Source organism: Larus michahellis, chromosome Z (assembly GCF_964199755.1).
Source record: "Larus michahellis chromosome Z, bLarMic1.1, whole genome shotgun sequence".
In the NCBI taxonomy this organism is placed as follows: domain Eukaryota; kingdom Metazoa; phylum Chordata; class Aves; order Charadriiformes; family Laridae; genus Larus; species Larus michahellis.
This window is the reverse complement of record NC_133930.1, coordinates 51,944,440-51,968,723: the sequence shown is the minus strand read 5'-3', so window position 1 is coordinate 51,968,723 and position 24,284 is coordinate 51,944,440. Positions and strand designations below refer to the sequence as shown.

The window sequence follows — 24,284 nt, the reverse complement described above, 5'->3', positions numbered from 1 at the left end:
CCGCGTGTATTACAGAGCCCCGCGGACCCATGGTCGCGATCCCCGTACACCCGCCGACCGCGTCGCCCTTTCGGCCGCGTCAGGATTGGAGACCGGCCGCAGGCGGGGAGGGCCCGCCGGGAGGCGGCGGGCGGCGCCGCGCTGGCCGGGGGCGGGTGGAGAAAAGGCTGCCCGGAACGGCGGTGGTGGGGAGTGGTGTTCGACCGGGCCACATCGCCGGCGGGCAGGCCGCAGAACGTCTGTAGCGCCACTTCCGCCTCCGCCACTTCCCCGCTCCCCCAGACCGGAAAAGGACGGCCGTCGCCATGGCGAGCCGCGGGCAGGTGAGGGTGGCGCGCATGCGCGGCCGGGGTGCGGCGGGGAGAGGGCGCCAGCGGCCGCAGCCACCTTCCCATCCCCGCACTCAGGAGAGGGTGCTCGGCCTGTCTCGGCGAGGCCCCATACTGTCCGCGTTTCCTGAGGCTGGCGGCGGTGGCGTTCCGGCCTCCCCGGGGCTCGGAGATCGCCTCCAGCCGGCACCGGTGGGGAAGGGACGGGGAGGCCCCGCCCGTGTGAGGCGGCGGTGGTGGAGGCTGCTGGAGCTTCGCATCCCTCCGTCGCCGCCTTACAGCGGCCTCAGGACCGACCCTGCTCTTCCCTGTTTGGCCTGCGCACTGTGCGAGGCTGGCACTCACCCGTGCTCTCTAGAGTGGCCCAGGCGTCCAGGGGAAGGCTGCCGCCAGCGAGCCGTTGCCGCCATGCCCCATCTGGGGTTTCTGTCTACTGCGCATTGTGCTCCCTCTCAAATTTGCGACCTTAGGCTGTAAATAGTAACAAGACACACATATGTTTAGGGGAGTTTTTCCTTGTATGTCACGGGACGATAGAGTATCAACAGGCAGAGGCCTTCAGGGCAAGAAGGACACAAAACAACCGAAACCATGTGACTGTGAGCTGTGGTTCTCAGGAGTTTTGCTTTATGAACGTGCTGAGAGATGTCATTTCTACATCGTAAATCCTATTTTTTTTTGAGTATTTGCTTTTACTGAAGTTTTTGTTTGCGGATCTGGCAGTTATATTTAGGGGAGGACTTTGCTTTGTGTTTGTTTTGCCACATCAGCTGTAGAAGATTCTGCCCAGGTGTTATATAGGCATGAAAGATAATTGTTGAATTAGTTAATAAGCAGTTTGAGATCCTTTTGAAATTCACGTTTTCATATTGGCTTGTAAGTATGACAATACTTCAGCCATTTATATTTCTATCTTTTTTTTGTAATCAGACAATATCCAGTGCTGTACCCTTGATAGCCCATCTGATAATTTGACTTTTAGAGTTATTCTGATTGTGTTGGCTTTATTTGATATTCTCACAATAAATATGTTTGAGCCAATGTACTTTCAGGATTATATTCCCATCATGCCAAATCGTTATTTTGGAGTGTATTGATAGTACTCTCTATCATCTTCGGTTAATTTGAAACATCTAGAACTGTCTAGGATTTTGATCAGTTTTGTCTGCAAGTTACTTGATCAGGAATTGAGGTAGAGCATCTTAAATACCGATTCCATACCAAATTCTGTACTAAATGGAACGAATGTGAAAAATCAACCAGAACATTCCTAATTGCAACATGTTCATTGTAATTAAGCATCCTGCTATCAAACAAGCTAATTCTATCAATGTTGTTGTATTGACAGGTTTTGAAGCTTTTTAAATTATTACACAGAACCCGTCAAGAAGTTTTTAAAAACGATACCAGAGCCCTTGAAGGTGAGATTTTTTTTTTTTTGTGTGGTGGATGCTTACCTATCTTTATGTGGAACTTTCCTCTCCATATACATAGAAAGAGAATTCTTAACATAATCTTTTAAATTATTCCCTTCCACATTTTGCAAGTAATCATTGTGGAAACTTGTATGTCTATAACCAGGCATCCTTTCATCTGAAACAAAAACTGGTTGTTAGACTCAAGCTGTATTTCATAAGGAAAACATCTCTTTTGGAACCTTGTTGATCTGTGCTCCTTTTTTTTCCTTTTTTTTTTTTTTTTCTTTCTCTCGTTGGTCCAGCCAAAGCATATTTAACTGTACTGAGGATTTGGGTTGATTCTCTTTAGGTACAGTTGCTCCTCAGGAGGTAAGTAAGTGCTGCTTTTTTTAGTGAACCAGCTTTTACTAGTGGCTTCTGTATGTTAGGTAAAGCTCAGAATGCTAGATAGGCAATCATATTTTATTCCTATATGAGTCAACTTAAAATATGACATCACCTGAATTCCATGGAAATCTTATATTAAAATACTTCAGGCAGAGCACACCAGGAAGGTGCTATAAAGGACTTGGGATTCTGAGCTTTGAAACAGTGACAAAGACAAGATACATTTTTTTGTTCACACTTTAGTATATTTATTTGCTTTATTTAGCTGCAAGACAAAAGATAAATGAAGAATTCAAAAATAACCAGGATGAGACATCTGAAGAGAAGATAAATGAGGTACTTCTTGTTTTCATTGTTTTTTTTCCACTTTGCGTAAGAATACTTATAAAGGAGCTTTTTACTTGAAGGATCTCTAAACCCATGTTAGTACTTACTGGGACATTGTGAGAACCGGGTGAGTTTGAAAGGCTTTTACATGGATCTTATTGATACTTGCATTGGTATTAATAGTATGTTAAATAATTTTGCACATAAAAAATACATAAGGAGAAAGTGTCTTCTGGTAGTTGAACGTGCTTACTTTGAAGCGTATAATAAAATTATGGAAAAAAATGTTCTATTTTGCTATTTTCTTGCATGTGTTTTGTATACTTTGCTCTTAATGTCTATCTAAGCTGTAGTCATTTAAGTTTACCTGGTCTTTGTTGTATACACAAGCACAGAAAGATACAGAGAAATTAGATAATCTGGCAGATGAAGGAATAGACCATTCTGCGAACTCACTATATAAGTAACCTTTGCTCAGTTGTTGTCTTAACACTTTTTATTGAGTCATTTTTCCAAAACTTACTGAGGCCTGAAATGAAAATTTTATATTTTAGCTATTTTTAGTTCGTAACTTCCATACAGAATGAGTAATTTAGTCCTTGTCATTCAGCCTTTTAACAGACTGTATTTACACTGTCATTGGGCCCTAGTTGAAAGAAAGTCCCTCTGTGTGTCCTTTGCGGAAGTAAATCTGAACCTCTGCATCATACCAGCCACTGGACAGTAACGTAAATAGTTCTGAGCATTTAGTTAGGACTTACTAGCATTTCTACCTTGTTATCAGGCCCCTGTGTTTGTGTTCCCAGTGTCTGATCTGTTAAATTTTATGTTCTTTTTGTTATAGATGTACAGGAAAAATATTTGTTGTAATTTTTAAATCTGTATTTTTTGGGAATGGCAACCTACAAAAGACGGGTTAATTGAGATCTTGATTAAATGTGTCAGTGGAAGAAATTCTAGACTTTCATCACAACAACAGAATCCTAGAACATCATAGAAGCTGTCATTATATATACACATATATATATACTGAATAGACTCAGATGCAGAGAAACTGAATCAAATTACTTGTTCAGGACTCAAATTCTCACAGGACTTGTGAGAATTTGGGCCCTTGATTGCATAAACATAAGGGTGTTAGTGCTCTGCTTCGGACAGCAGCTAAAAAAATTAATATTGACCAACCACATGTGCATTACTTGGCCAGAATAGAAGGCTGCAATGTCTTCTAATGTGACATCAAATACTTAGTTATGGAGAGACTAAGGAGGTCGGAGTAACTATCTGCAGTATTAGAATATGAGATGTGGCAGCTGAATCTACTGCAGCATTTTAGTTCAGACCAGGAGTGTGCTTCTGAAGTTACCTTGGTTATCTCCATGTGCTGTAATTTGGCTTGTTTTGTGGCAGATGGTAGTGGTAATGGCAGAATTCCTTTAAGATGAATCTGAAGTGGAAGGTGTGCTTCAGGAGCATGCAGCCTAGCTGCTAATGGGCTTCCAGTTGGGGGAACTGGAGGATACCTCATCCAAACCCTTAAAAGGGAAAGGGGGATGGAGAAATTCAGTGTAGATGTCAAATCTTGAGCTCTAACTCTTGCAAAGATCCCCTTCTGTTGGTACACATTACTTCCTAGTGTAAGCAAGTCTCGCGAAGTATCCCACTTGTGCAATTTCATTTGTTCCTGATATAGGTGTCATGCAAACCAAGTATTAGGCTTCTCTTAATTGCTCCACAAAACCAGAAAAGGTGCTTCTGCTTATCCTCTTAATGAGGGAAGGAATCGTAGGCCGTTTGCCAAATATTAATGCCTCTACTAATCTTTAGGTAGTGCCTTGTTCTTGTTCCTGTACTGCTTTTCTGTGAAACCTCAGTATTCTAAATTTTTGTCATGTTTTGCCCTTATTTTTGTCTCCTTATTTCAAGAGCAGGAATGTTAAAAGAACCAGATTGCCCTTTCACTAGGGATAGTCAAATGTCATTGAGGCATTCACCAATGTCTTTGATCATTGTAACTAATTACTTGTTTTCATAGTTGCATTCTACCTTATTTGATTGCACTTTTAATTGCGTGTATAGATTTTATACGGCTGTGTGTCACTGAGCAGGTTTCCTTCCTCTCGTGCTGTATGTCAAGATAACTTATGTATCAACCTATAAGTTACTCCAGGATCCCCAAAGTAGAAGTTATGTATGGATAGTGTATAGCTAACTGAATAATAAAACTGACTGGCTTTATTATTTGGATAGCTGTCTAGTATGGAAAATACTTCAGGAATAATTACATATAATTTAACTTACTCTGTTGTGTTGTTTGTTTGTTTTTTTTCCCTTTTACTAGCTTCTGAAAATGGCTTCAGATGTTGAAGTGATTCTCAGAACTTCTGTTATTCAGGCAGTTCACACTGATTCCGACAAAATATGTGAGTAAAATTGCATGCTAAAAAGATGTTTAAAAATGTTGTAGTTCAGTAAGTAAATATAAAACTTGAAAACTAAGTAAGGGGATAGAGAGGGCAAAAGTCTGTCTATCTCTCATTTCTCTGCCCAAGCTCTTAATTTAAGCCTACTGTCACTACCTAGGACGGGTGGAGGTTTCAGAAGTACAGTTTCTAAACAAATATTTTGAAATAGAGGGTCTGGTGGAAAAGAAGTAATAACTGCATTTAATGTCCTTACTGAGAGAAAGAAGTTATAACTTCATACCTTAAGTATCAGGAGTGACAACGATTAGGTAGCAAGTCAGCATGAATGCACTGGCTAGTAAGTCAGTGTATATCTAAAGAAAGTAGCCACAGTATCTGTAGGTGTTTGCTCTACCAAATAGGGAGAAGCTGCCTGAGAGGAATTACCAGATGCAGTAGTACGCTATCCATAGAATAGCTTTTTCTTTGAGTATTGAGTGTTTTTTTCTAAAAACCTCATTCTGACAATTTAAGTTTTCAGATTATGCCTTGGAAGATTTGTGACATAATAATAATAATGGCCTTGACGCAAAGCCTATCAAATTCTTGGTTCCTGGTTTAGAAGTTCTTTTATCTTGCAGTCAAACACAAGAGAAGTAGTAGATTCAGCATGCAACTGTGTGCTAGAGAATAGGAGAAATCTTCAGCTGTGTACATTGTTTCCTTTCAGTTCCGCTTAGTGGTGTCTGTAAAGCTGTAACTATTTTTCAGTATTAGACTTGGTAAAGCATTTAGCTTTAGAACAGCCATTATAATCAAGGCCAAAGATAGGTCTAGACCAGTGTTGAGTCTTCCACAGTGATCCTGGGCAGATGACAGTAGAAGAGGAACAAAGCAAGTGAACTCTCAAATCTTCCAGCTGTTTACACCTGGCAGCCATTCCTGAGCCAGGGATGGTTTCTGTTTTAGTTATCCTGAGTGGGTTTCTCTCTCATGAACTTGTTCACAGAATCACAGAATGATAGGGGTTGGAAGGGATCTCTGGAGATCATCTAGTCCAACCCCCCTGACAGGGCAGGGTCACCTAGAGCAGGTTGCAGGGGAATGCATCCAGGCGGGTTTTGAATGTCTCCAGAGACAGAGACTCCACCACCTCTCTGGGCAGCCTGTTCCAGTGCGCTGCCACCCTCAAGGTAAAGAACGCAAGGTAAAGAAGTTCCTCCTCAAGTTTAGATGGAATTTCAAGTTTGTGGCCATTGCTTCTTGTCCTGTCACTGGGCACCACTGGAAAAAGGCTGGCCCCATCTTCCTGACACCCACCCTTTAAGTATTTATAAGCATTGACAAGATCCCCCCTCAGTCTTCTTTTTTCAGACTAGAAAGACCAAAGTCCCTCAGTCTTTCTTCGTAAGAGAGATGTTCCAGTTCCCTAATCACCTTAGTAGCCCTTTGCTGTACCCTCTCCAGCAGTTCCCTGTCCTTCTTGAACCGGGGAGCCCAGAACTGGACGCAGTACTCCAGATGTGGCCTCACCAGGGCAGAGTGGAGGGGGAGGATGACCTCCCTTGATCTTCTTGCCACACTCTTCTTGAGGCCATTGGCCTTTTCAGCCACAAGGGCACATTGCTGGCTCATGGTGATCCTGTTGTCCACCAGGACTGCCAGGTCTCTTTCCACAAGGCTGCTCTCCAGCAGGTCAGCCCCCAACCTGTACTGGTGCATGGGGTTATTCCTCCCCAGGTGCAGCACCCTACACTTGCCCTTGTTGGATTTCATAAGGTTTTGCTCTTCCCAACTGTCTTAGCCTGTTCAGGTCTTGCTGTATGAACAGAATGGGGACTGGGAATAGTCAGCAAAGATTTATGAAGAGGATTTATCTTCTCTGACCAGTCTAATACCCTTTTACAGTGAAATGACTTCACTCAGAAGACAAGGGGAGAGTAGTGATGATAGTCCATTTTGACTGTAGCAGAGCTTTAATGCCATCTCCTTTAAAATCACTGTAAACAAAATGCGATAGAATTGCCCCCCCCTAATTCTACAGAGGGAGGTCTTCCTGAGTCTAGTACTGTCCAGGAAGACTTTGTCCCGCAGCAAAAAATCTGGAGTGCATCTGTACACAGATTGCATTTGACCTGATTTGACCTGCTTATGAATGCAAAGGATGACATTATGCAGTCTCTTGCCCATGGTTCCACACCCCCACCCACCCCCCCTCCACCCCCCCCCCCCCGTATCTCTTTTGGATAGGTCTGAGCTTTGTTTCTCATTCTGTAATTGATCTTATTGCAGTAAGAACAAAACAGTAATCTTGAAACAGCCATCACAGTTTAAGAGCTGTCTGTTTTGTGTGTGTTTGGAATATATATTGAAGTGAGAAATATTTAGTCTTGATAATGTAGTGAATCACCAATTAGAAGATCAGGAATACTTAGAAAAGAAATCTAGAGTATCATAATAGAAGTTCACAGAATAAGAATGGACAGTATAAAAAACCATATAGAATGGATAGATATTCTTACTTGTACTGGTATAATGAAAATGTAAAGAGCATATAGTGAAGTTGAAATTTACATTCAAAGCTCATATTCCGTTCCAGTACGACTTCGATTAAGGAAGTGTTAGCAGAACAAAATCAACTTGTTTGATCCTTAATCTTTATGCTCTTGTAGTAACTTTTATAGTGCCAATACAATTACGGTTAGCTCCCTCATTGCGTTTATGGTATCATGTATTAAATGAGAGGCTCGGGACAGATTTATTAACACGTGCAAAAATAAGGGGAAGTGCAGGCCTAAGGTGGCTGCTTGAGTTGCGGTTTGTTGGCAAATAAAAATAAGAGACCGCAGTTGAAAAGTTTACATTTCATAGTGCTACATTTCTTAGGTGCTACATGCTTGTTTTGGAGACTTTGTAGGTGAAGGTTTACTTTGCTGTAATAGAAAGTACATCGGCCTATTTGGAAAAAAAAAAAAAAAAAGTGTTGTAGAATACTTAACATTTTGGCTGTATTTTAATTAGTATTATTTCTTTGCTTCATCCCAAGCTATTTCCCCCTTCTCCCCCCGCCCAAAAAAATATTAAAGCAATCAATCCCTATGTTTTATGAAAGAAGAGCAGGGAGAAAAGAAACTAGGTAAAACGTTTTCAGAAACCTACTGCTGCAGCTGGCTTCCTTATGTCAGTTACTGTCAGAATCTCTTGACTCTAACTTTTTGAATTATAGCTGACAATATACAATTTAGCTACACCTCATGTTTGTGGGTTTTTGTGTTTTTTGGCTTTTTTTTTCAATCCTGCATCTCTAAAATAGCTATTTAATACATGAAAAGGAAAAGCCAAAGACTTGTCTTAATGAGAACAAATATTGATGAGGGGAAAATTTTCCCTAATCAAATGAAATTATTCTGTGCTGTGGTAAAAGCAGTGCACAGAGAAATGGTATTCTTTAAAAAGAAAAAATTTGAGATGTAACAGTGTATAGTCATTTAGGGGTTCATTGGTAAATCTTTAAAAAAAAGAAAGAAAAGAAACTAGACAGAGGTTTTCTTACTAAAAATAAGACAATTTCAATTAGGAGCTTGTTAGTCATATTAGACAACTTTTATGATTTTTTTTAAAGTGTTTTGGTCTGAGTTATGTATAAAAATGTCTGGGTTCTATTCATTTCACTTTAATTTCAGATTAAGCTGATACAAGTAGAGCTTACATTTTAGTAACATACCACACATGCAGTATGTTACGATGATTTTGATTTGATTTGGTGTTTTTGCAGTGTATGTTTAAAACATAGTTTTGAAAAGGAAGGTTAAAAATTCTTCTTTCAACCTTTATTTGTTTGGACTTCTGTTTTTCAATACTTTATGTCCAATTCTGTTTTTCTTTGGTGTTTATGTCTAGGTGTGTAGATCAACATGTTTTGTCATAAATGTACTCGCAAGTATTTTATCTAAGAGTAATGCAATTGAAATTTTACTTAAAGCTCTTAGAAACTTATTAAATGGATCAGTATCAGTACACAGATGCAAAAGGAACATACCTTCAAGAAAATCAGTTTTCTTATAAGGGGTATCAGTGCACTTTGGACAGAATGTTACTTATTACACACATGCACACAAACACACACAGTTTTGCATGTTTACTGTACCTTTTGCAGTGGTCTGACCTAGTCAAAGTACAGCATTATGTTTTCAGGTGTTTGTGCTTTAGTTTTTGCTACTGGACCAAATCTGACATGATACAGCTCCTTCCCTTCATGAAGAAAGGACAAGCTGATTTCTGAAGAGCTAGATGGCAAGAACTTAAGAGTCAGGAAGAGGTTAAAACAGTGTATAATTAGACAAAGACACTGCACTTCTGTGGTGATATAGTGGCCATAATTTTCATTTGATGCTTTCTTTTCCTGTTGGCCTTTAAAACGGGTGTGACAAGATGAATATTACAGATCAGATTCTAGCATGCTGGGGGAGAGGGCTAAGTCAAATTCAGTATTAATTTTTGGAACTGTTGAATTAAATATAATCTGACTCAGGCATAATAAAATTGCCATTTTCTCACTTGCTAAAAGTTACTGCAACACCAGTTTTTATGGATTCTTAATGCTATTGAAATATTTTCAGTGCTTTTAAAATCAAAAAGGAGAAGGCAATATTCTGACCAACAAAAAGTAAAAATCTTAACATAATTTTGTCTTGGGTAGATACCATGATTCTGCTTGTACACTTACCAGAAGTTCAGATTCTTATTTAAGTAACCTGATTTTTTGTAGTAACCTGATATTTTGGTTGTAAATGTAAGAACAACTTTAGAATTTTAAATAGTATTTTCGATAAGTGTTTTAGTGTAATAGTATTTTCTTATAGGTGTGGGTTTCTTTCTATTACAGTGCTTATACCCAGGAAAGATCTGCTACAAGACAACACTCCTTACATTGATAAACCAACAAAAAAGCATGAATCCTGAGGAGAACATGCCCTTCCCTGCAGAAGGTTAACATCCTGTAATGAGATCTCTGATAGCCAATAGTGGATACCATTTTTAAAACCTAAATTTTAAAAACAGTTAACTATCGTTATCAGGAAAACAGACACTGAAACCAAGTCACTGATTTAATTGTGGGCTGTGATACCATCGTGCACTTTTGTTGTGGAAGATACTAATATTTCCACTGAAACTTAAGTCACACGGTTCCCTTAAAAATACACTGCTGTTACTTCAGACAGGAATGTTTTTAATTATGACAGTTGTAAGACAGAGATTATTTCCTAGAGTTTTTCAAAACTAAACACAAATTAAATGCAGTTCTTAATCCTGGTAAAATTCGTAAGTCTATTGTAAATGATATGCTGCTTTGAAGTAATGAAAAACCGTCTTGTGGCACTTAGCATTAAATTTATGCTTTGCACCAAAAATGTGATTTCTGAGGCTGTCATTAATTGTACACTAGTATACTGTAATGTTTGAGAGCATTCGTAAGGTCTATCTGAATAAATTATTCAGGTTTACAGATGGAAGAGTGTGTGTAGTTTTTTTGCTTCTCCCCAGCATCTTTGAACGAGCGGGAATGGCAGGGTTGGAGTTTTTAGATGACAGTGGAACAAGAGAACCCAGCCACAACCTAGCCCCTAAGGATGTTGGTTTAGATCATATGGTATATGAATATAAGGTTTTCTTTTTATCTTGTGTTTATAGAGTGACTTACTGAGGCACTTTCCAAAGAAAAGAGGCTTGTTGCTTAGTCGTAAGTGATCTGTCTTGCCTGGTGTGAATTTATGGTGAGTTTATTTACTAAGCCCTTATCACTTCCGTTTTTTTAAAGGAGACTTATTTGCTTTGTGCAGAGTTCATCAGAGTGATCTGCTCACTTCCATTTTCATTGGAACCAGATACAACCACAGTGATACATAGAATCTTCTGTGTGTGAAATCAGTAACAGGCACCATCCTAGAATCTAAATACCTCACCACAGGAGTGAGGTAGCCCAGTGACACCTCTTAGCTCTGTTTCAGGTCCCAGTGATTCTGGTTTTTTTAGTAGGCCTCCAGGATGTCAATATTGCATATCCATGTGGGATCTCACAGGGCTTCACTGATTGAGTAAAACGGAAAACTACTGTCCACATCCAGACTGTTTTCCTCACACAGCATGTCAGTGCAGTAAGTACTCCTTTCTTTAAAACTCTTGCCTCTGGCTGCCATGGGCAGGGCAGCCAGCAGCAAATACGTTGTCAGTATAACCCTCTTCCAGTTGCACTGATGCTCCCTGCATTGTAGCTAAAGGCAGCAAGCAAATTATGGGAAATAGAATGACATGAGTGCAGTTCGTGCTATTTGTTGCAATCTAGTGGCTCCACTAAAAACCAAATGTCTTGGTCTGTAGGGAATGTGCTGTTCTAGGCTTCTTGTGTTGTTTACTTCCCTAAAGACAAGGCATATTCTATGTCTAGTTTCCCACTGCTCTGCAGCCTGCTTACATTGACTTTTTTTCCATAAGGGGGATAAGAGTGTGCAAGGGAGAGAAAACAGAAGGTAACTGCAGTTATAAAGAGAAAACAGAACACTACCTCAAGTGAAGCAACTAATTTTTAAGCACAAATAATTAAGCAGGGGTCTGGCAAGAATGACAAATTATACAACTGTTAACGTATACATCCCATGGCATGCTGTAATTTGGGGGGATTAATCTCTGGTAGACCTATTGCTTTAGGCTACTATGGGAGTAATGTGTTAGTAATTTATCCTTCAGATCGATTTCATAGAACTGAGGCTTGGTAGGCCTGCAGTCTTTTGGTAGCGATGTAAAATAGTATTGCCTGTTACTGTGCAAAATATGTATTAAAAGACTTAGTGATGTCAACAGTAGATGGCGGTCTTTTGTATGATGTTTGAGGAAATAGCCAAGTGGAGAAACTATTTTCATGTGACTGTTGCTTCAGTATTGTTCTGCTGTCATATGTTTGAGGGTTTTATTTTTAACAAAAATTAACACATTAATAGATTCTGTGGAAATGTCAACTCACAGTATCAGGCTTCGGATTTGACAGGCATTTGTGTGTTTCATCTTACCTACATTTTGAATACTCCGAATAAAAATACGGAATGAGTCACCTGAATAACATAGACAACTGCTGAAAATAAAGAATATGTTAGAAAAAGGCTGTTAGAATTTAATGGCCTTCAGAACAATTCTCATTACGCTCCTGTGCAGTATGTTTACTGTCTGTGCATTAACATTCCATGTTACTGCTGTCCTTGTGCATTCCTGGGCAGCAAAGACATGAATTTTGCAGTGCTGAGATGAGGAAAATCAAGTTGATAGGCAAAAGACTACTAAAGTCCTTAAACAGGAATCCAGGAGGTATCCAGACCAGGATAATTAGGAATCCAAGTAAGGAATTGAGCCTCAAAGCGTCTCAGAGTTGGGCACTGTCTGGGTGCAGCAGGTGCTTGCTTTCTGCAAATTTAACTTTCCAACCTTGAAAGACTCTCACAAAACTGCTTAATGAGCAGCTGGTAGTTAAAGGCTTCTCTGTGCTAGGTGGTGGTAGTGGCTGTTCCTCCTCCCCTTGTTCCATGCTTACCTTTTTGTTTATGTTCCACTCAGTCATCTCCCCAACTTCCGTTTCCATTTTCATTTCACTCCAGGTGTAAATCTGTTATTGATACTGCTGGCTTTGTGCTCATATATCTCTTTATTTTCCTTAATTAATGTCATAAATAATGTTATAAAGTAATAAATAATGTTAAAAAGACAGGTAGTACTTTTGCATTCCCTCTGCAAAATTTGAAGTGTTAGCTGAAACTGTTTCAAACATTCCACAAGGTTTTACTTAATGACTTGGAAGGGGAAAAAGATTATTTACAACAGACACTAATTTAATAGGCAAACAATAACATAATTCCATCACAGTAAACTCTTTCAGGTTTACTGGAACTGCAGAATTTTAAAGCAGACATATGTGCCTTTCTTCCAGTGTATGTATCATCACTCTTAAAAGATAAGCCTTAAAGGTAATAGTTCTTTAAACCGTAGTTTAACTATATCTTAAATAGAAAAAAATCTGTAGAAATCTTTTGCAGGCAGGCAGGAAATTCTGTTGAAAGGGGCTTGTTGCTTGTTCAGATCTGCTACAGGTCGGCTGCTATAGCCAGTAAGTCAGCATGGTCTAACCAGTGGGTGTTGCTGTCCAGAGGTGCCTTTGTGACCTGTGCAGATACACCAGCAGTGCTGCTTAGCTGGACCTGGTATTTTAAAGGCAAGTTTCAGGTCTACTTGAGGTAGTCATGTGCTTACGCAGTTTTTGGCAGAACAGATGTCACCTCAGTGATTACACATAATAACATTCTAAGCACTTCAGCTTTTGAAATCATGGATGAGAAATGTGTTTGTTAGAGCCTTCTGCCCTGGTGTTCTCCTTCACAAAGTGTTGACTTTGTGTGCACTGTAGCTTTAATGAAAGCATTAAATACAGCTAAGGAATATTTCCTGTTTAAATATTTTGGTTTTGTTATAAACACCTTTCCCTCCCATTTATTCAACAGTTTCAAAATACAAGGTTTCTTCAGGATTTTTTTTCTGCAAGCAGTAGCTCAGGATAGGGATCAAGCATGGTATTAGTACATTTGTTATAGCCTGATGTTCATAAAACACAGGTGATAGATTTAATCTATGGATTGATTTTGTTTGCATGGGTAGGATTTGTGTTGAGGTCTTTATGGTTTTCAGGTGAAACAAAAGTGGCTTTTCTAATTTAGGAGGGCCAAATTAGTCCACTTCCTTGTTCCTGCACACTTTGGTAAAGGAAGCATTTAATTGCTATTTTTACAGGGAGTGCTGTTGTATACCACAAAGCGACTACACAAAGACTTGATCTAGAAGTAGCATTAGAAGTTTAATGTGGAAAAGTGGCTTATACCTTCCCCAAGGTGTTGAGTTCTTGGGCAGTTCTTCAGGTAATACAAGATCAACAAACCTGTGGCAACTTCGGTGGCTAAATCCAGCATTAGCATTCATTCTTTTTCTTAGAGGTCTTGCCAGCTGAAGGAGCTGTACTAGTCTGAATGCTTCATAGCATCATCAGTCCTGTTTGTATCACACTGGACTGGTAAATAAAGTAATTTAGCTTCAAGTACTGGCAGTTCTTTACGCTTCCTTTACAAAAGGGAAAAAAAATATTGACAATTGAAAACTAAAAATAAAGGCTGACCAACTTACAGGAAGAGCTGAGTCCTAGTACTTCCCTGCCTTAGATAACTCTTTCCAAACTACTTGCAACAATTTAATCCTAAACTCTGGAGTTTGGTGGGCTTTCAAATCTTTGATCCTTAGCTTTATGGGAAATTAATTACTAAACAGAAAGCACAAATTGCAAGATGAATTTACTATTAAGGATGGTATTTTACAGCTATAAGGATTTGATGTTTTGATAACTCTAGTAGAAATCCAGTCATCTTTAACGGTAAAGTATATGTTGCTTGTATGGCCTAAATCTGTGGTGTAGATATCCAGATCTATAATTCTGTTGAAAGACTTCACTAGTGATGCTTTTATGACAGCTTTATTCAGTTTTTTAAAAGCTTAGATTTCCGGTGACTTTTTTTTTCTGCCAGCAAGAATAAATCTGAGGAGGGGAAAAAAGAAGGGCACGTCTTTATACTTTGGTAAACAGCAATAAGTTTAAATAATTTGCTCTTTTTATAAGCAAATAATTCCATTCAGTTAGCACTTCAATAATCTGGTTTGCATCAGATGGAGGAGTAAAAGCATCTACTTTTCATACTACACTTTCCTTTTTCTTGCAGTTTGTGCTTCTGCTTTCCATCTCATCTACCTGAAAGGCTATGGCTTAAGACCAGGATTAGTCAGGATTAAATAAACAGCTGGTGAAACTACTGTAAAGTAGTAGAAGCTGGAAGAGTGGATAGCGTTCTCTGCATTAGGCCATAAAAATAGGAACAGCTCTACTGTTTCACCTGCTGCTGCAGTAGTAGCAGCTGTGTACTCTGAGGTCAGTGGCTTTGTGCGAAGGTTGTTTCAGCTGCTGCCGAACCGCCGTTTCCAGCTGAAAGACATCTCTGTAGCTGAGCATGGGAATTTTGTCATTCTGCTCTCTGTGCAGTAGACCTGTGGTAGTAAAAATAAGCAGGCAGTGACGCTGCACTTTTTCCAGTCAGTTTGTTAAGGAAAAAAAATAAAAGGTCATCGCAATGCTTCCTTCCCTTTCTAAGTGTGTATTTAAGATAAAAATCTTTGGTCCATTTCTGTCCACCTGCAGAGGAGCTAGCACTGATGTTTCTGTGTAGTCTTTATCAGTCCATTCATACATTTTCTGTCTGGGAGGGCTGCTATCCTCTGCTTCACATTTCCTCCTGACACTTGCAGAAGTACTGCCTGAAATCAGTTTCTTGGAGGATTTTTTGAGACTCAGCACAAACTCTGCCCATGAAAAACAAGTGCTCTTAAGGAGTAGGAACAAACCTGCACTTTTCACAGTTAGCTGTCTCTAGCTATGTCACAACACAGAGTATGGCTCTCAGGCTGTAATTCCTTTGGATGTGATTTCAAAGGCTACGTATATAGTAAACTTTCTGTAGCAGTTTGGCCAACGTGTTATACTGGATCAGCAGGGAAGAAATCTCCTATATAACAACATGGTACTGAATAAAGGGAGTACTGAGAAGGAATTCTTACCTAGCTGGAAATAGTCCCTGAAGGAATTTCCCTTTAATGTTAAGAACGTGCCAGGTTTTTTTGGTCACTAGTATTTAATTATGTATGTGGTTTCCTCAGTAAATTTCCTCTGAACATGCTTTGTGGAAATACAAGCAGACAATTCGTCTCACTGGACCCTGCAGCGTTGTCCAGTAGTAGCTGAGGTGAGGCTGGATACTGTCAAAGCAATAAATGAAATGTGAAATGAATGAGCATATGAATGAGGATGAGAGCATTAAAATGCATATAAGGAACAGCAAATGGAATAAAGGAATATTATGTAAAAATTTTGCACTAGTGTGAAAAAAAAAGTCAATGTACTAAATGGTTTTTTAAACAATTTTCCAGTATAAGAAAATGTCAGATTTTCTTTGTTTAATTATAGTCTGCAGTGCAGACTGGAGGTGAAAGGAAGACTGAAGAGGAACAGAGGAATGAATAGAGAAATAATAAAGGCAAATACTTTCTTTAATTTTCACTTGATTATGCTTCATTGCAGTCGTCATTAGGACTGCAGCATGTGCAGAAAGTAAATTCTTTGAACAGAAAGATTTAGAGTCAATTATCTGTTTTGCAGTCCTTTTTTTGTATAATTTTATGTAAGTTTTTGCTTTATTTCAGTTGCATTCAGTGGTACTTAGATAAATAAATACCCATCTGCGATGACTTGCAGAGACTTCCGTCTGTATTTTTATTCCTTTGGAGAATGAAGAGAATTTCCCGTATAAGGGAGCTCTTAAACGTTATAACAAGGAGGATCATGTAAGAACTTCAAATATACCCATACTACTTTCTGGTAACGTTGTAGATATGCACACATTAGGTGGTAAGCTCACAGCTTCTTGTAGTTTCATCAAAATACAGAATTAAGTAGATTATAAGCATGTTATGTATGAGAAAATGAAACATGGCAACTTAATGTCAGACTAACGATACAAACACTTATAAAAAGAAAAGAAACAAGGACTCTAGAAATCGTGAGGTCCATTTTGCAATGCCTCTAAGGTGTGTTTAGAGAAGAAACTGTGAAGAAAGGCCTCAGGCAGGCAGAACTGTGGCAGGTATGCTCCTCAGTGCTGCTTTGCTTTAGCTACTGTGTGAAAGACAAAATTTAGGGGATTTATGACTCCAAGGACAAAAGACCTGGGACAGAGTTGTAAAGAGTGCATTACCTGCCGTTGTCAGATAGAAAATGTATGCTATGGTGCACCGGTTACATCAGATGATGAATCACACTTCAGAGCATGCTGTTTGACGTATTTCCCATTCCCCTGTGACAGATTCGTAGTTTGAAAATCTGCTTTAAGATGCACATTGGGATTTCTTTCACTATTTCTTTTAACCACATTTCAATGAATGTTTGAAACTACAAACACTTAAAATGGAGAAAAAGCATGCAAATGCTGGTACATGCATTCCAGGGCAGAAATATGCAAAAGGAAAGGAGTGCCAAAAAAACCCCCAAAAACAAGGAACAAAGTATGCAACATTGTTTCTGTGATTGAGACATCCTGTAAAGCTTGCTGCAAATTTCATCACCTTGGTCTTGTACATTTCCATTTATTTAAAATTTAATTTTCTCACAGATGAAGTAGTTACCTAAGTAATTTATTCAAATACACAGTAACTCAAACCACAGAAGTTAAGTCAAGTGATCTCTCAGGGATTTCTCCTAAGTGCCATTTCCTCTACTCCATGTCAAAGAAAGCAAATAAATAGGGAAAGCTGAAATTGTAAAGAAATAAAAAAGCACAAAAGCATCTGAACTGAACTGCTTAGCACCTGGCATGCTTTTGAAATTAAAATCCCCTTGAACCCAAGAAAACCTCTGTGGAAGTAATAGGACTAATAGGAAGTAATAGTAAATTAGAGCAAGAAGAAAAGAAATGTTAATAATTTTGTTATTTTATGAATTATTTAGAGGAATGCTTTGTATTTGGAAATCACTAAGGGTTACTAAACAGAGGCGCAAAATGCTACCTTAATATTTGTTAAAGCAGATCAAGAAAGAATGTTTTATATGGATTCCGATGTGAAGTTAAGAATAAACTAAGATTAGCTAAACAGTGATCTCCAAGGAAGTATCCATATACATAAGGAAATTAAGAATTGAGAGCTGTATTTTTGGCTGGTGTAAAATAGCATACTTTCTCAATATGACTACACATCCAATATATGTCCTCAGAAGGTAAGGTAAGGCTGGGATGGTTTGACAATGTATAACTGGGGCTAAGAGAAAGTGGGGAAAATATAGGCTGAATATCAAGAAAAGTATGAAGTGCAGCTCTCACTGGTGCCAATTAGACTCTGCTCAGTATCTTCTCTTAGTGAAGTATTGCCTCCAGGAAAGTGGACACCCTTTTTGTTAGGATGTTTGAAGTCTCACCTCCCACAATACTGAAGTATATGCAGTAAACACATTAGAATGAGTAGGAATTGAGGACTCAGCTGGATGCTAGGAAAATAATGAGTTGTAACAGCTATGTTATATGTATGTCAAAGTAATTTTGAAGCAACATGCTCAACCACACAGCAGCTGAAAGGGAAGGAGATTCTTACGCCTCCACCATTGCTTACCAGAAAATTAGGAGACAAGGAGAGAGACAGTGCAAAAAAAGATGATGTGATGCACTTGGTTCGGTGGGAGTACACCCCTCTGTAATACCCCTCTGTAGCTCATGGTCTCTACAGCAGGAAGTCTTCCTGCCAGGTGACTTAAGATGAAAATTGTGTGAGCTACTAGTCTTTTTTTGTCTTAATAGTTTACATATGAACATTGCGCATTTGACTTCTCCTACCTGTGCCCTTCAGAAACTCTGCGCAGAGCCAATTTCACAGATGTCAAGTACTAAATGTTAACACTGTATTAGCATGCGTTACTTAATCCTTACCCAGCAGATGGATTCTGAATATTCTACCCCTGAAAAAAATCAGCTAGTAATCATTTGCAGGGATCTGCTGATATTTGCACTAAGTTAAGCGTGAGGAATAACAATCCCACTTGAATCAGTGGAAGCACTCCACACGTTTCAGGTTCATCTACCAGCTGTTCCAGGATTGTGAGAGGGTTTCCTGTAAGTCTGTCATTCTGGTTCTTCTTACGTACATAATGTTGGTCCACAGCAAGTTCTGGCTAGGGTACAATTATCAGAGCAGTCTTAGCCTTGGTACAGAAAAATGTCTTTTTTCGCAATCTTTTAGTTTTGTTGGCCGACATCTGTCTTGGTCATCTTCCCTCACAACTTTTGTCATTCTCTTGCTGCCTGAGAACCAGAATGCTCCTTTTTTGTCAAGATACAGGAACTGATGCTAACTGTGTGCCACATATCTCAGATGATTCTTTTTGAGAGGTTGATTTATTTTTTTTTGCTCCTGCTGAACTGCGAGAAGAGTTAACAGCAGCCTGTTCTGTCCCAGGTAGTTGTATACACAAGATGTAAATCGTTGTGGATATCCTGAGTCCATTAGAACCAGAAAGGCTAGCGCTTCTCGCTGCCTTATCTTCAACCATCAATCTCACAACGAGGAAGTAGAAAGGCAGTGTATGGAACTACAGGTTTAAAACCCCTGGGTGTGTAATCCTCTACCCACACCATTACTGCTGCAGCAATGGGAGAGGGCTTTCAGTAAGGAGTGTCTTACCTACTTAAAGCATGACTTTATATGAAAATTCCAGCTATGGCATAGAATTTTATCTATAGTTAGTATTGGTTATTATTTGAGCAAATACACCTTCCAACTTTTATAAACAGCCCAATTAAATGGGTTGTTAAACTGACATTATTAAAATGTCAGTTGCAGAACTGACAGCAAGTTTTATAATGATAGTATGCCAAGGAAATGAGGAACTTGGGAGTAAATCTTTCCTGCCTTGTGCACAGAAGCAGTCTTATTGAATTCACCTTGGTGCGTAAAGCAAGTAGGCTGTGGCATAGTCTTCAAAGTGTGCCAAGTTCTTGTTTGCACTGTGTACCTTTGGGTAAGTAGTAGCCTAAAAGCAATACAGAAATCAATAGAAAGGATGTGTAACCACTCATTTAATTTCTGGAGCCATTTGGAATTTTTACCCGGGAGAATGTCTGTATCGATCTTTGCCATAGTGATTGATTTCTTTTCATAGAAAATAGCTTTGTGGCTCATATCTTGCATGTTCGATTTCTACTGACAATGTGGCTGTTCTCTAAGAAGTGTATCTAGTACAGTTAAATAGATACATTTTTTTGTTCATATATATAGGATGGTAACAGTCCAAAAAGATACAGTCACAGAACCAGCTGTAGAGAGCACCAGCAAAGCCTTCTTCAGACCTTCTAATCTGCACATGCATTGTAGCATGGAGCAACAAAATTGTCAAAGAAACTCACAAAGTTTCACGCTACTGACTGCTTGCACAGCTATGCAGCTGTGAACATGCTGCTTCAAAAAGACAAGTTACATGCTGTGTCAAGTGTTTTGACTTCCTTGGTTTGTAATGCTCATCTTTATGCCTTTATATATGGTACATTAATGCTTTAACTTCCCTGACCTAAGGAATAATTTATTAGAATCATAGAGTGGTTAGAGTTGGAAGGCACCTTGAAGATCACCTAGTTCCAACCCCCTGCCATGGGCTGGGACACCTCCCTCTAGACCAGGCTGCTCAAAGCCCCATCCAGCCTGGCCTTGAACACTCCCAGGGATGGGGCATCCACAACTTCTCTGGGCAACTTGTTGCAGTGTCTCACCACCCTCACAGTAAAGAATTCTTCCTAATACCTAATCTAAATCTACCCTCTTTCAGTTTAAGACCTATCAAGTTTAAATCTAATTTAGATCTACCTATCTTTTCAGTTTAAAACCTATCAACCCTCATCCTCTCACCACACTCCCTGATGAACGGTCCCTCTCCATCTTTCCTGTAAACCCCCTTTAGGTACTGGAAGGCCACTATAAGGTCTCCCCAGAACTTTCTCCAGGCCGAACAATCCCAACACTCTCAGCCTGTCTGCATAGGAGAGCTGCTCCTGCTCTCTGATCATCTTTGTGGCCCTCCACTGGACTCGCTCCAACAAGTCCATGTCCCTCTTATACTGGGGACCCCAGAGCCGAATGCAGTACTCCAGGTGGGGTCTCACCAGAGCAGAGGGGCACAATCACCTCCCTCAACCTGCTGGCCACGCTTCTTTTGATGCAGCCCATGATACGGTTGGCTTTCTGGGCAGCAAACGCACATTGCTGGCTCATGTTGAGCTTACCATCAACTAATACGCCCAAGTCCTTCTCCTCAGGGCTGCTCTCAAACCATTCTCTGCCCAGTTTCTATTTGCGCTTGGGATTTCCCTGACCCACGTGCAGGACCTTGCACTTGGCCTTCTTGAACTTCATGGGGTTTGCATGGGCCTACTTCTCAAGCCTGTCCAGGTCCCTCTGGATGGCATCCCTTCCCTCCAGCTTGTCAGCCACTCCACACAGCTTGGTGTCATCAGCAAATTTGATGAGGCTGCACTCAATGCCAAGATCCATGTCACCAACAAAGATGTTAAACAGTGCCGCTCCCAGTACTGACCCCTGAGGAACACCATTCGTCACTGCTCACTGTTTGGACATTGAGCTATTGACTGAAACTCTTTGAGGGCAGCCATTTGAACAATATGTTTGATTTTTTGAACAGTACATTTGACATAATAACGTATTCTAGTTTTCCATCTATGCACCTGAACATCCTCAAATAATCTTAGATGAACACAAGCACATCAAACACAGACACCAGCACACAGGAGTTTTATGGCTTTTGTCTGTGCTCTGAGGCTCATTTATTGTATGTAATAATGTGTTCTTGCAGGAAGACAGGAAAACTGGAGATCTGAATGGAGAACTGAGCCTTGTCATTCTAATTAAAAACCTGATTCCATACTTTAGAATTGCTTTCTCAGAGCTCCACATGCTAGACAGTATTCTGTCCAATTTCCAGCAGACCTTAAGGAGCCCAATCTCCTATCCCATGGATGAAACTGTGTGAGGATGGGTCCTGCGAGCAGGGCAGTCCCTGGGACACTGCTCAGAGAACTGCATGGCATGGGAGTGGGGAGGGCTAGTTGTGGCCGTGCTTAGCTCATACCTGCCATTAGTGGCATTTAGGAGTGTGTTGCACAGGAATTGGCAGGGCTGCGCTTTCCAGTGTCCCAACCTCCTTGCACAGTCATCCTCAGCCCCCACACTAGTCACAGTTTCAATATCAATTCTGCTGCCTTGACAGCCTCCCCCATAATCTAACAGGCAGGACTGGATCCTCCCAACACCATCTAGCACCTTGGTCATTAGAGCATGGTAGAGCCAAGGGAGCTGCAGGCTGGTCCCTAGCCCCGTTAAGCAGAGTTTGTTAGCAATGACCAGCCCTCTGCATGGCAGTTCTTGGTGTCTGAGCATAAGCAGAAGGAGAGAGGTACTGGGGAAGGGATAGGAGATGACAGGGGGTTTGTGGTAAACAGACATTACCCCAAGATGAAGAGCTGGGTAAGGCAAAATTGTAGAGGATTTCTGAAAATATCAAAATGCTTCTCAACAGGTCCCTCCAGAACCCTGGAAATCCACAGTGGTTTTGTAATTCCCGTCAGTGGCGTAAGAGCTTCCTGCTTGGATTTCTTTGTCCGTTAAGCCAAGTGAGTGCAGCAACCTGAGGATCAGTTAGGAAAAGAGGATTACATGATGATACTGACCACAGAAACTCTTTCTTTTTTTCTTTTCGCCTTTAGACATGGAACTCGGCATCATCCAACACCCTCTGGACCTATGCAGCCGCCTCTCATTGCACAATGTATCAGCAGGTACTGCCCATAGCTGGACTGTTTGGAAGCCACATGCAATTCAGGAAGCCCAGATTTACCCCTGCTGTTGCCTTAGGTCTTGGCAGTTATTGGTTTTAAGTTACAAGTGCTGTATAACTATACAGATTATTATGTTTGCATTTTGAAGCCAGCGTACAGGCTGAGGACTAGGTGCAGTCATTTCCCTGAAGATTTCATCATTATTCCTTCCTGATAGGAACAGTAGTCCAGTCTAGAAACTATTTTAGGGAATGGGACATGTCTCTCTTTTTTTTTTTCTCATTTTCAGGTTTTTTGTGCTGGAGGCAAACTGCCAAAGGGCTTGACTGTATTGTACTTTGAATGTCAATACCAATAAATTAAGCAAAAGGAGGTGTCTGTCTGTTAGTCTTTATACATGTCACAGTTGCAAAACTAGCTAAATTGGGTGCTTCAAAGGAGGATTTTTATCCTAGTCTCAGTTTAGTAGGCCAGGTGTTGAGGGTAGAGCTATAGTTATTAAATGGATAAAGAAAGTAACAAGAAATTGTGTGTAAGGTTTCAAAAATGGTAATCTGTTGAATTTCATTACTCAGTGATATTTGACTGCTTTTTCATTGTCTCCAAAAAGATTAATTTAGTGGTTCAGACCAAACCTTGCAAAGCCAAAAGCTGCTGTGTAAATTGATAATTATTACAATTATTTACAATTTTTAATAGTAGTAAAAGCAAATGCCAGGGGATGAGGCCTTAAAATGCAAAGAGAAGATTATAAATTAGTTTAAAACATAATTCAACAAAGGGAGAAATGGAGCTGAGTGCAGCAAAAACTTGACCTAGCTGCTCAGCCTAACACTAGAAAGTTTTATTTTAGGACATGTATGTATATTTTGTTAACAGCAACACATAAACTGAGACTGAGGTATGAAATGGAACCAGGAACTAAGGAGAAATTTTCATGAGGAAAAAACCCAGAGACCGAGGGCAGCTGTAGGAACAGAAGACCATGACCTGAGCATAGCAGCCCAGCAGCATGAAGGGTGAGATGCAGCAGAGGCTGAATTCCTGGAGGCGAACTGGCTTGCACTTGACTGGGAGGTCAGAACACCAGCCTCGAGCTAAATGTAACAAAGAAAGTTGACAAGGTCAGATTTGTAGCCAAGGAGAGCAGTTTTAAGATCTGCTTTGTAGATTAAATGGCAGTGGGAAGCCAAAGGGAAAGAACTTTCAGTAATCATGATGGTGGATTGTGGGAATTTATACTTGCAGTTTCATTACCAAAACAGCAGAAAGAGAGCAGGTCTTAAAATCTTTTATAGAAAAAATGTTTTGTGTGCTCTTATTTCTTCGTATTCTGCTTATAGCAAATGGGTGAGTGTTTAGGATAAAATCTCTCTGGCCATGCTAGGGTAGAAATACTGCACTGGTTGTGACATAGGAGTGTTTTGAATAGAAAACAGGAAATTAATCTCTGATTGAGATCTGTTTCTTATCACTTTTGTCCTGCTTTGAAGTTCTTATATCCCAAGTATTTTCCCTGCAAGCACAAAATTGTTTTCATAGTAATATCTCCTCTCCCTTCCTCCCTTCTTGAAATTAGTTTTTGGTTCTTTTGCAAATACTGTCTGAAGAAAATGACTGGAACCATGGCAGGAGCGAGGTATCCACATCAGGGTCTGGAGGGTCTGTCTGTGTTGCAGGATGTGGGTACCAGGGAGCAAAATGAAACCTGCCCACACTTCCTGGTCCAGACCAAAGGAGAGGTCAGATGCCACTGAACTGCCAGATGTCTGGCTAAGTGGGAGGATGAATGTTAGCTGTGTATCTGCAGTGCATTAATGTCCCATGCATTAATGGCAGCTATGGGTAAAAACTAGACGCTATCAGCAGAAAGGACTAGAGGCAGAAGAAGCAGTATTCCTCCCA

General features: G+C 40.1%; 1 protein-coding gene across 6 annotated transcripts; it reads left to right on the top strand.

The window, feature by feature from the left end:
- Nucleotides 1-169: 169 nt before the first annotated feature.
- Nucleotides 170-22,744, top strand: LYRM7 (LYR motif containing 7). Of its 6 annotated transcripts, none has more exons than XM_074570626.1 (6): nt 226-323; nt 1,678-1,750; nt 2,400-2,470; nt 4,803-4,884; nt 22,121-22,214; nt 22,308-22,744. In XM_074570626.1, the coding sequence occupies exons 1-5, from the start codon at nt 306-308 to the stop codon at nt 22,207-22,209; spliced, it is 333 nt and encodes a 110-aa protein (XP_074426727.1). In that variant the 5' UTR covers nt 226-305; the 3' UTR covers nt 22,210-22,214; nt 22,308-22,744. The 6 variants fall into 6 exon arrangements, with proteins under 6 accessions (XP_074426728.1, XP_074426725.1, XP_074426727.1 ...); XM_074570623.1 differs by lacking the exon at nt 226-323 and adding an exon at nt 341-990; XM_074570627.1 differs by lacking the exons at nt 22,121-22,214; nt 22,308-22,744 and adding an exon at nt 9,752-10,377 and having other exon boundaries at nt 170-323.
- The last annotated feature ends 1,540 nt before the right edge of the window (nt 22,745-24,284 follow it).

What these genes read in the sequence shown, in the direction of transcription:
- LYRM7 (XM_074570622.1), top strand. Translation starts at nt 826, where the DNA reads ATGTTTAGGGGAGTTTTTCCTTGTATGTCACGGGACGATAGAGTATCA. An exon ending in AGAGATGTCATTTCTACATC is followed by an intron (nt 991 to 1,677) that starts GTAAATCCTATT and finishes TTGTATTGACAG; the next exon opens with GTTTTGAAGCTTTTTAAATT. An exon ending in CTGAAGAGAAGATAAATGAG is followed by an intron (nt 2,471 to 4,802) that starts GTACTTCTTGTT and finishes CCCTTTTACTAG; the next exon opens with CTTCTGAAAATGGCTTCAGA.